Source organism: Balaenoptera ricei, chromosome 19 (genome assembly GCF_028023285.1).
Source record: "Balaenoptera ricei isolate mBalRic1 chromosome 19, mBalRic1.hap2, whole genome shotgun sequence".
Classification (NCBI taxonomy): domain Eukaryota; kingdom Metazoa; phylum Chordata; class Mammalia; order Artiodactyla; family Balaenopteridae; genus Balaenoptera; species Balaenoptera ricei.
The window spans coordinates 16,202,116-16,213,988 of record NC_082657.1 but is presented as its reverse complement, the minus strand read 5'-3'; the positions used below and the strand labels follow the sequence as shown (position 1 = coordinate 16,213,988).

The window sequence follows — 11,873 nt, the reverse complement described above, 5'->3', positions numbered from 1 at the left end:
CCCACTGCCATTCATTTCTAGTTTGTAATTTTAGTTTGATTCTCTTGAAGTTATACTTGGAGGTGGTTTTAGATTCCTAAATGGGCAGATTTCTTTCGGCTACTCTTCTGTTAATTTCTAATCTTCAAAATTTACAACCTTTTAAATGAAGATCTTCTCATGATAACTATACTTTACTACTGTTTTTCAGAATGAATTATCCTAACAAGTGGTTTTGAAGGCTTTGGATATTTGATACATTCATAAGGCCCGCCCTCCTCTCAAATGAACTCCTTAACAGTAATACTGTTATTAATTAATGACAATAGTATTTATTGAGCATAGGCTTTATATAAAATATCTGACAATCTTCACGGAAACTCTATTAGGTACATATAATTATCACTGCTTAAAAATAAGTAAACTGAGGAACACAGACATTGCATAATTTGCCCAATGTTATACAGTCAGTAATTGCTGGAAGTGAGATAATGTTAAGTAAGGTATATGGCGAAAGGCACAGTCACAAATGTTTTAATAGGGTCATTTTCTATTAGGAATTCTCAGAAGTTTAACATATTTTGAGTGGTAACAGGAGGGTTTTCTATATTCATATTAATTTTTTTTCAGTGTAAGATCTCTGATGCTTAGTAAACAGTGAGTGTGAGGCAAAAAGAATTCCCATGTTTATTGAATTTTCTTCTGGTATGAGTTACCTGATGTTCCATAATGGAGGTGACAAATGAAGGTTCTCTGACAATAATTACATTACATTATGCATTATCTAATATTGAGTCAGGCATGAATTCCACATAAAGGCTCTGCTACATCCCTAACATTAAGGCTTTCTAGCCAGTATGAATTCTGTAGTGTTCAATGAGCTGTGAGCCAAGAATAAAGGCCTGCCCACATTCTCTACATTCATAAGGTTTGATACCAGGATGAATTCTCTGATGTTCAGTAAGCTGTGAACTACGAATAAAGGCCATTCCACATTCCCTACATTGATAGGGTTTCTCACAAGTGTGAATCCGCTGATGATGAGTCAGTTGTGAAACACGAATAAAGGCTTTCCCACATTCCTTACATTCGTAGGGTTTGTCACCTGTATGAATTCTTTGATGCTGAATAAGGTATGAACTACGACTAAAGGCCTTCCCACAATCTTTACACTCATAGGGTCTGTCACCTGTATGAACTCTCTGATGTCGTGTAAGCTGTGCGTGCTGTCTAAAGGCCTTCCCACATTCTTTACATTCGTAGGGTTTCTCCCCAGAATGAATTCTTTGATGTCGAGTAACTTCTGAGCTATGAATAAAGCCCTTGCCACACTCCTTACATTCATAGGGTTTCTCCCCAGTATGAATCCTCTGATGTACAGTAAGCTGTGAATGCTGTCTAAAGGCTTTCCCACATTCTTTACACTGATAGGGTCTAGCACCTGTATGAATTCTCCGATGAACAGTAAGTTGTGAGCCGCGAATAAAAGCCTTGCCACAGTCTTTACATACGTAGGGTTTCTCACCTGTATGAGTTCTATGATGCAGAATAAGTTGTGAGTGCTGTCTAAAGGTCTTTCCACATTCTTTACATACATAGGGTTTGACACCAGTATGAAGTCTCTGATGTAGAATAAGTTCTGAAGTACGACCAAAGGCCTTCCCACACTCCTTACAGTCATAAGGTTTCTCACCTGTATGAATTCTCTGATGTTGAACAAGGTGCGAGGTACGACTGAAGGCTTTCCCACATTCCTTACATTCAAAGGGCTTTTCACCCGTATGAGTTTTCTGATGTTGAATAAGGTGTGAGCCACGGCTAAATGCTTTCCCACATTCATTACATTCAATCAGTTTCTCGCCAGTCTCATTGCTGGGATGTAGGGTAAGGGATGTATGATGCTCAAAAGTGGGCATGTTTCCATAGGTGAGTTTCACTTGCTTGAAAGAGCACTCATGATTTACTTGTTGTTTTTCAAACTGGCCTTTGTATGCCCAGTCATCTCTAAAACTGGAGCCCTCAAAAGCACAGCATGTAAGGCTTTCCATCAGCTCCCAATCGAATGACTCTACTTCAAAGATATCTTTTTGTAGAAATTTATCACACCTGGACTCCAAGTCTGAAAAATAAAAAAAAAGTAAATACAACCTGTTCTCTTCTTCTAAGAGAAATTTAAAAATTCTACAGGAGACTAGAGAGACAAAATGAAAATAATAACCATAATAGGTGAATTGCTTCTATAAGTCTCAAATATTGCTGTGCAATTTCTAAAAAGCACATGAAAGCACAAATATGATAAGAGCTCATATGGTGCCAGAAAGGGGCAAGAAAACAAATTAAGCCAGTGGTTCTCATGTTTGACAGAGATCAGAATCATCCAGGAAGCCTTGTAACAAAACAAATGTCCAAACAGCACCCCACACTGAATCAAAATCTACAGGAGTAGGGCCAAGACATGTGTATACATACATATCTACACATATTTTAAAAGTAATATATATATATATATTTTAATTGAAGATTCACATAACATAAAATTTCCCATTTAACCATTTTAAAGTGTACAATTCCATGGTTTGCAGTACATTCCCAGTGTCCTGCAATCATTGCCACTATCTTCTAATTCCAGAACACTCTCATCACCCCAAATGGAAACTCTGTGTTACAGACTCACAGACATAGAGGACAGACTTGTGGTTGCCAAGGGGGTGGGGGGGTGTGGGGGTGGGGGAGGGCTGGATTGGGAGTTTGGGACTAGCAGATGTAAACTATTATATATAGAATGGATAAACAACAAGGTCCTATTGTATAGCATAGCAAACCATATTCAATATCCGAAATTAAACCATAATGGAAAAGAATATGAAAAAGAATGTGTGTGTGTATATATATGTATATATGTGTGTGTATATATATATATATATATATATATATATATATATATATATATATATATATATATAATATATATATGTAAATCACTTTGCTGTATAGCAGAAACTAACACAACATTGTAAATCAACTATACCTCAATTTAAAAAAAATAAAAAAGAAACCCTGTGCCAATTAAGCAGCCACTCCCCATTCCTCATTCCTGCCAGCCCCTGGCAATCACTAATGGTAGAGAAACACTAATTCTGTCCCTGTGAATTTGCCTATTCAGGGCATTTCATGCAAATAAGGCATCTATATTTTTAGCACTTTCTACCATATGATGCTGATGTCAGTCAAAATGAAAATCTCTGCTTAAACTTTTTCACAGCCTCCCCACTGCACTTAGAATAAATTCTGAATTCAATGCCATGGTTCACAGGTTCTTGGCAAAGCAGGTCCCTGATTGTCTTTGTTGTCGCTCTGTCACTCTATCTCCACCAAGGAGAATGCATCTTCATACTGAATACTCTCCCCTTTCCTCCCTATGTAACACAGCCCTCCTTTGAGTATCTAGAATAAATGTAGGTCTTTTCCATCTTTTTTTTTTTAAATTAATTAATTAATTAATTAATTAATTAATTTATGGCTGTGTTGGGTCTTCGTTTCTGTGCGAGGGCTTTCTCCCGTTGCGGCAAGTGGGGGCCACTCTTCATCGCGGTGCGCGGGCCTCTCACTGTCGCGGCCTCTCCCGTTGCAGAGCACAGGCTCCAGACGCGCAGGCTCAGTAGTTGTGGCTCACGGGCTTAGTTGCTCCGCCGCATGTGGGATCTTCCCAGACCAGGGCTCGAACCCGTGTCCCCTGCATCGGCAGGCAGACTCTCAACCACTGCGCCACCAGGGAAGCCCTCTTTTCCATCTTAGACCTCTCATCAGGTTCTTCTATCTATTGGGAATCCTGTCCTGGGCCCTTTGTATGGCTGCTTTTCTCTTTAGGTTTCAGATTAAAACTCATACTTTCAAAAAGCTCTCAGCCTGATAACCCTAAGCATATACTTTGATTCTCTCTCCCACAATGTGTGTCCTATTGTCATAACACTTTCATCAGTTGTACTTAGAGTTTCATTTACTTACTCATCTGTTGATTTGTTTTTTTACCTCCCCAAAGGCAGAAATAAAGCCTTTTTCACTAGCCGTTGTCACCAAATCCTAGCACATAGTAGCAAAAACGGATTGCTTGATGAATAAATATTGGATTCTAGAGACACACAAATGGAACTCAATAGAAAGGCCAGAAATAGACTAAAGTTTATATGGAAATTGAATTTATTATAAAGGTGGTATCACAAAGGAGAAAAGAATAGTTTTTATAATAAATAATGTGGGGATTAGATAGTCATTTGGAAAAAGATAAAATTAGATCCATATGTTATACCACCACATACCAGAATAAACTCTGAATACAGTTTTAATGTTAAAAGAAAATAGAAACCATACAAAAACTGGAAGGAAATGTGGTAGATTACTTTATAATCTAGGTATAGGGAAACCTTCTAAATAATGACTCAAAATCCAAAAGCATCAAAAGACTGATAAATTCCATTATGTAAAGGTGAAAAACAAAACAAAAAACTTGCACATGGCAAAGGAAACCATAAACAAGACCAAAAGACAACCCTCAGAATGGGAGAAAATATTTGCAAATGAAGCAACTGACAAAGGATTAATCTCCAAGATTTACAAGCAGCTCATGCAGCTCAATAACAAAAAAACAAACAACCCAATCCAAAAATGGGCAGAAGACCTAAATAGACATTTCTCCAAAGAAGATATACAGATTGCCAACAGACACATGAAAGAATGCTCAACATCATTAATCATTAGAGAAATGCAAATCAAAACTACAATGAGATATCATCTCACACCGGTCAGAATGGCCATCATCAAAAAATCTAGAAACAATAAATGCTGGAGAGGGTGTGGAGAAAAGGGAACACTCTTGCACTGTTGGTGGGAATGTAAATTGATACAGCCACTATGGAGAACAGTATGGAGGTTCCTTAAAAAACTAAAAATAGAACTACCATACAACCCAGCAATCCCACTACTGGGCCTATACCCTGAGAAAACCATAATTCAAAAAGAGTCATGTACCAAAATGTTCATTGCAGCTCTATTTACAATAGCCAGGACATGGAAGCAACCTAAGTGTCCATCATTGGATGAATGGATAAAGAAGATGTGGCACATATACACAAAGGAATATTACTCAGCCATAAAAAGAAATGAAATGGAGGTATCTGTAGTGAGGTGGATGGAGTTAGAGTCTGTCATACAGAGTGAAGTAAGTCAGAAAGAGAAAAACAAATACAGTATGCTAACACATATATATGGAATCTAAGGGAAAATAAAGGTCATGAAGAACCTAGTGGCAAGACGGGAATAAAGACACAGACCTACTAGAGAATGGACTTGAGGATATGGGGAGGGGGAGGGGTAAGATGTGACAGGGTGAGAGAGTGGCATAGACATATATACACTACCAAACGTAAAATAGATAGCTAGTGGGAAGCAACCGCATAGCACAGGGAGATCAGCTCAGTGCTTTGTGACCACCTAGAGGGGTGGGATAGGGAGGGTGGGAGGGAGGGAGATGCAAGAGGGAAGAGATATGGGAACATATGTATATGTATAACTGATTCACTTTGTTATAAAGCAGAAACTAACACACCATTGTAAAGCAGTTATACTCCAATAAAGATGTTTAAAACAAACAAACAAAAAAAACCTTGCACATGAACAAAAAACACCAAAAGCAAAGTCAAAAGACAAGTGACAGAGAAAATATTTGAAACTTATATCATAGATAATGGGATGATCTTCACAATTTATAAAAGACTCTTAAAAATTAAGAAATGCCCTCAAAAAGTAACATAACAATTACCAGCTGATCCAGCAATTTCATTCCTAGGTATATACCCCAAAGAAGTGAAAACAGGGAGTCAAACAGATACTTGTACACCAAGGCTCAGAGCAGCATTATTCACAATAGCCAAAAGATAGAAAGAACCCAAGTGTCCATCAACAGAGGAATGAATAAACATAATGTGGTATATACATACAATGGAATGTTATTCAGTCTTAAAAAGGAATTAAATTCTGATAAATGAATGAACCTAAAACTACATATTGCATGACTACATTTACACGAGATACCTAGAATTGTCAAATTCATAGAGACAAAGTAGAAAAGAGGTAACAAGGGGCAGGGCAGAGGGGAAAGTAGGGAGTTATTATTTAACAGGTACAGAGTTTCTGTTTGGGATGATGAGTAAGTTCTGGAAATGGATAGTGATAATGGCTGCACAACATTGTGAATATATATACAACCTGAAGGTGTTCCCAAATGGCCAAAGCTTTCCCAATAAGCAATTTGAATAGCAGAATAAACAATGATATTTTTGGACTATAACTCATAGAATACATAAATAAATAAATAGCCCATGCTGATAGAAACAAATCTTTGAATAAATAGATGAATGGGAAAGGGGGTAGGGAGAGCCCTTCCTTACAGAAGAATTCCAATTAATAAATGCAGAAGCAATAAGGGACATAGAAAATCAACACAAGGCAACACTATTGTATTGTTACAGACAAGATCCACCAATGGATGCTAAAACCAGTAGGCAAAATGAGGAGAAACAGCATATAGTTGCAAAGTAGCTCCCTCCAAGATAATTACCACTTACAGTTGCAAAGTAGTAACTTTACAGGAGAGAAACATGAGAAACACCTTAACCAAGGTGATCAAAGTTAACACTACCAGTAAAAAGCCATATTAACATCAGGCAACCCCTGATATGATGCATAGAGAAGGACACAACATCACTTCTGTGGTATTCCTGTCAAAGATGCATAATCTCAATCTAACTATGAGAAAATATCAAGCAAACACAAGTGAGAGACATCCTCCAAAAGAGTACTCATCAAAAGGATCAAAGTCATGAAAGACAGAGCAATTGTCACAGATTGGAGGATACTAAGGAGACAAAACAACTTAATGCAAAGTGGGATCCCAGACTGGATCCTGGTATAGAAGGAGGACATTAGGGGAAAAAGTGATAAAATTCTAATAAGATCTGTAGATTAGTTAATAGTATTACACCAATGTTAATTTCCTGGTTTTGATAACTGTACTATGGTTACATAAAATGTTAACATTTGGAAGCTGAGTGAAGGGTATATGGGAATTCTCTGTAATAATTTTGCAAATTTTCTATAAGTCTAAACTAGAATGATTTCAAAATATTTTTTAAAAAACTTTACTAAAAAGAAAAAAATTCTATTTCAGTCTTGAGGTGGGAAGAGAAACACAGGTTTAAGCACATTTCTTAAAAGTCAAGTTAAAGACTATTCTATTACAAAGCAATAGGACGTACAACTTCAAAATTGCTTAAAGGTAGAAAGGGTCATAAAATGTGAGCAAAACAGGAATAGCTAGAAATAAATAGAATGAGGAACAGAAAATATAAGATAAAATGGGAGGAGTAAGAACAGACACATGAATGATCACAATAAACGAGAATGGATTAAATTCTATTAAAGTCAAGGACTCTCAGATTGATTAAAAAAGGAAACTCTAATTCTGATTATAATGGACACACTTAAAATGGCAATAATTTTTAAAAAAGGATAAGCAAAGATACACCATAATTTTTTAAACTAACAAAAACAGGGCATTTTATACTAATATCAGAAAAAATAGAATTCAAGGTTAAATGCCACTAAGTGGCAAAATGAAGATGGACTGTACTGATAAAAATACAATTTGCAACAAGGATCTATATTTCATCTTTATAAAAATGTAGTATGTAGTAGCAAAATATATAATACAATTAAGAGCTCTCAGAATTTGATAGTGGAAGTACAGAGAAAGTTAAAAGGACATACAGACTCTAAATCACATAATCAAAAGGGTTATAGTTAAAGAGGTGAATGCCCCATCCAAAGAACACTAGTTTTAAATATATGTGGAACATTTTCCAAAATTGGAACAACTTGACTTATTGATAACATTGGAAGAGAAAAGGCAGTGGAATGAGTTCTTCTTTGGGCTGAGAGAAGATTCCTGCCCACACAGAATTCCATACTCAGTGAAAATATCCTACAAGAAAAAAGGCAGAATAAAGACATTTTCATGTGGTCAAAAGCTGAGAGAATTTGTCAACAGCAGACCTACAAAAAAGGAAATATTAAGGGTGTTCTTCAGATAGAGAAAAAATGATCCCAGATGAAAATAAATGACAACAATACAGAGAAGTCATGAGGTAGTAACATAACTAAGTATTCAAAGGCTCCAATTCTGTCCAGCAAGTGCCAGTTACAAATACTAACATTTTTTAAGTGGTCACTATTGCCTGGCATTGTTCTGGGCATTTTCACATACTAACTCATAAAAAAGCCTCAATAACTACATGAGGAAGGCACTATTTTTAATCCCATTTTCAGAGGAGAAAACTGAAGCACAGAGAATTTAAGTAACTTACTTAAACTCACAGATCTAGTAAGTGGCAGAGCCAGGATTTGAATTCAGAAAACCTGATTCCAGGGACTTCCCTGGTGGTCCAGTGGTTAAGCATCCACCTCCCAATGCAGGGGACGCAAGTTCAATCCCTGGTTGGGGAACTAAGATCCCACATGCCACGGGGCAACTAAGCCCAAGCACCGCAACTACTGAGCCCTCACACTCTGCAGCCCACACACCACAACTAGGGAGAAGCCCGCACGCTGCAACTAGAGGAGCCCGCGCGCCATAACGAAAGATCCCACATGCTGCAACTAAGACCTGATGCCGCCAAATAAATTAAAAAAAAAAAAAAAGAAAATCTGATTCCAGAGTATTCCCTCAGCCACTACACATCCTTACCTCTCAAAAGTTAAGAGAATAAATGAATTGCTGAATTAGGTGAAGTGAAAAGCTGTTTTAAGAAAATAAATACTTTTTAAGGAATGAAGACACTTGCAGAAAAATGGATCCAAACTACAGGTAAAATAGCAGCCACCGGAGAGGGGCACATTCCTTTTTGAAATGAGAAGAAAATGTAAGAGAAGAAAGAACAGAGAGGAATTAATGAGGATAAAGGCAAGGTTCCCTTGGTAGCTGACACTGGCAAGGTCTTTGTTCTTCACGGCTTCACGTCTCAGGCTTTTATTCCTCAGTTTTCGGTAGGGCTTTGAGAGAGTTTCCTGACAGTAACTCAAGTTACTGTTAGGAGTTGACTCACCTGCTGGACTATTATTCCCAGTGACCTCCCCCCATTGGATCAGCCCTCACTCACCTGGGCACCATGGTCCTGTCATATCATTTACAACCATCCAGGGTTCTTTCCCTTGCTCCAGTAAGGAGATGACATCGGGCTTAGAAAGGGAAAGTCCTGTTCATAGGAAAAGAAATGGGGCATGATCGTGCTGTTTCCAAATTCAAACCCAGTCCCTTGGTTGCTAAGGAAGAGAGGCAATTACATAAAGGAAGGTGTGAAGGTTGTCCAAAGGATGGGAAGGTGGAGGTGCCAATGGCACTACCCATTTCCACTTCAACAAAGCACAAAACAATTCCCTTGAAGACAGAGAACAGAAACTTAGCCAGAAACTTGTGAGTCTTCCCAGAAATTCACCACGAAGAAACCAGAAATTTTATTCTCCATTTGCCCTCTCCCTCTCCCCAATCCATTCCTTGCTACTCTTGGCCCTGCTCTGTGCCCAGCTGTGCCCCAGACAGCTTACCTGTAAGGACTGTATTACCCTGGTCCTATCATTTCTCATTAGGTTTGGTAGATGGAAAGCATCAGTGGGCAGGAAGACAGTTCAGGATATTTCTTATCCCTCTCGCTCCCTCCTTTGACCCAGGAGTTCTGGAGGTAGCGACAGTGGCTACCAGCCGGCCCTTCTCCATGGCTCTAGCTCTCACTATCTTCCGGTGGCAGTGTTTCCTCTCTTTACCCCCTCCAGCCAGAGGTGGTAACAGCCTCCCACTGTTGTAGTCCCTGGGAGCCTTGTTTCCTGGCTGGTCCTGTATTATACAATGTCCTTACCTAGTGAGACCAAGTTACCGAAGTTCTCCAAAGTTACATCCTTGTACAAGTCCCTTTGGGCAGGTTCCAGGCACTTCCATTCTTCCTGAGAGAACTCTATGGCCACATCCCTAAATGTCACCAATCCCTGAAACAATAAACCCATGCACTAATAGTAAATGAAATGACTTTTATTTTTTAAATTGATTACAAAAATTTTCAAAATACACAAAAGTACAGAGAATAGTATAATGAGCCCCCATGAATCCATCACTCTGCTTCAGTAACTTAACAAGACCTTGCAAATCTTGTTTTAGGTCCTCCTTTCTGTTTTTTACCCCTGGTATATTCTGAGGCAAATCCCACATACCAAACATTATAGTATTTCACCCACAAATACTTTAGTATCTAACAGATTAGACTTTTTAAAAAAGGCATAATAACCAGAATATCACTATCACACTTAATAAAATTAACAATAATTTCCTAATAACCAGATCAAGTTTCAGATTGCCCCAATTTTCTCGAAAGTGATTTTTGACAGTAGGTTTGTTCAAATCAGGATTCAAACAAAATCCACTCCTTGCAATTAGTTTATAGATTTCCTAAAGTCTCTCAAATCTCTTATAGCCCCCACAGACCCTTTAAAAATTTTTATTGCTGTTTATTCATTAAACAAACATTTGAATCAGTAGCATTTCCCATATTCTGGATTTGGCTTATCTTATCTTCATGGTATGTTTAAAATACTTCCATATTTTTTAGGGGATATAAATATGTCAGAGGTCGTACTGTGTACTTCCTATAGCATCCCCTTAGGAGGCACATAATGACTGGTTGTCTCATTTTTAGTGAGGTTGAAATTCATGCAGCTGGGGAAACCCCAGGAGAAAAATTAAAGTGTGCCAAATTTGAGAATACTCCTAGGTCCAAAACCTCTCTGAAGAAAGGCATCTTCTACCAGCTCCCTAAGGACTACCACATATTAAATTAAACCAACCAAGATAATTTCACGGGAAAAGATTAGTCTTTTTAACAAATAATGCTGGAAAAAGTGGATATCCATATGCAAAGAATGAAGTTGGACCCCACATCACACTATATATAAAAATTAACTCAAGGGCTTCCCTGGTGGCGCAGTGGTTGAGAATCTGACTGCCAATGCAGGGGACACGGGTTCGAGCCCTGGTCTGGGAAGATCCCATATGCCACGGAGCAACTGGGCCCGTGAGCCACAACTACTGAGCCTGCGTGTCTGGAGCCTGTGCTCTGCAATAGGAGAGGCCGCAATGGTGAGAGGCCCGCGCACCACGATGAAGGTGGCCCCCGCTTGCCGCAACGGGAGAAAGCCCTCGCACAGAAACGAAGATCCAACACAGCCAAATAAATAAATAAATATTAAAAAAAAATTAACTCAAAATAGATCGTAGATCTAAATGTAAAAGCTAAAACCACAAAACTTTTAGAAGAAAACATAGGAGTATATCTTCACAGCCTTGGTCAGGCAGGGGTTTCTTAGATATGGCACCAGACACAAAAAAGAAACAAAAAGAACAAGAAGATAAAATAAACTTCATCAAAATTTAAAGCTTTTGGGCTTCCCTGGTGGCGCAGTGGTTGAGAATCTGCCTGCCGATGCAGGGGACATGGGTTCGAGCCCTGGTCTGGGAGGATCCCACATGCCGCGGAGCAACTGGGCCCGTGAGCCACAACTGCTGAGCCTGCGCGTCTGGAGCCTGTGTTCCGCAACAAGAGAGGCCACGATAATGAGAGGCCCGCGCACTGCGATGAAGAGTGGCCCCTGCTCACCGCAACTAGAGAAGGCTCTCGCACAGAAACGAAGACCCAACACAGCCAGAAATAAATAAATAAACTACATTCCTTAAAAAAAAAAAAAAAAAATTTAAAGCTTTTGTTCTGCAAATAATTTCCTCAAGAAAGTGAAATTCCAAC

At 38.6% G+C, this 11,873-nt stretch overlaps 1 protein-coding gene across 1 annotated transcript in view; it reads right to left on the bottom strand.

The window, feature by feature from the left end:
• Positions 1 to 330: 330 nt before the first annotated feature.
• The window catches only part of ZNF565 (zinc finger protein 565), a 31,731-nt gene continuing 20,188 nt past the window's right edge, over positions 331 to 11,873 (bottom strand). Inside the window, exons 3-5 of the mRNA XM_059906302.1 lie at positions 9,942 to 10,068; positions 9,189 to 9,284; positions 331 to 2,098 (exon numbers count right to left, since the gene is read on the bottom strand). Coding sequence (XP_059762285.1) covers positions 828 to 2,098; positions 9,189 to 9,284; positions 9,942 to 10,068 — 1,494 coding nt within the window. The 3' untranslated portion in view covers positions 331 to 827. The remainder of the gene's footprint in view (positions 2,099 to 9,188; positions 9,285 to 9,941; positions 10,069 to 11,873) is intronic.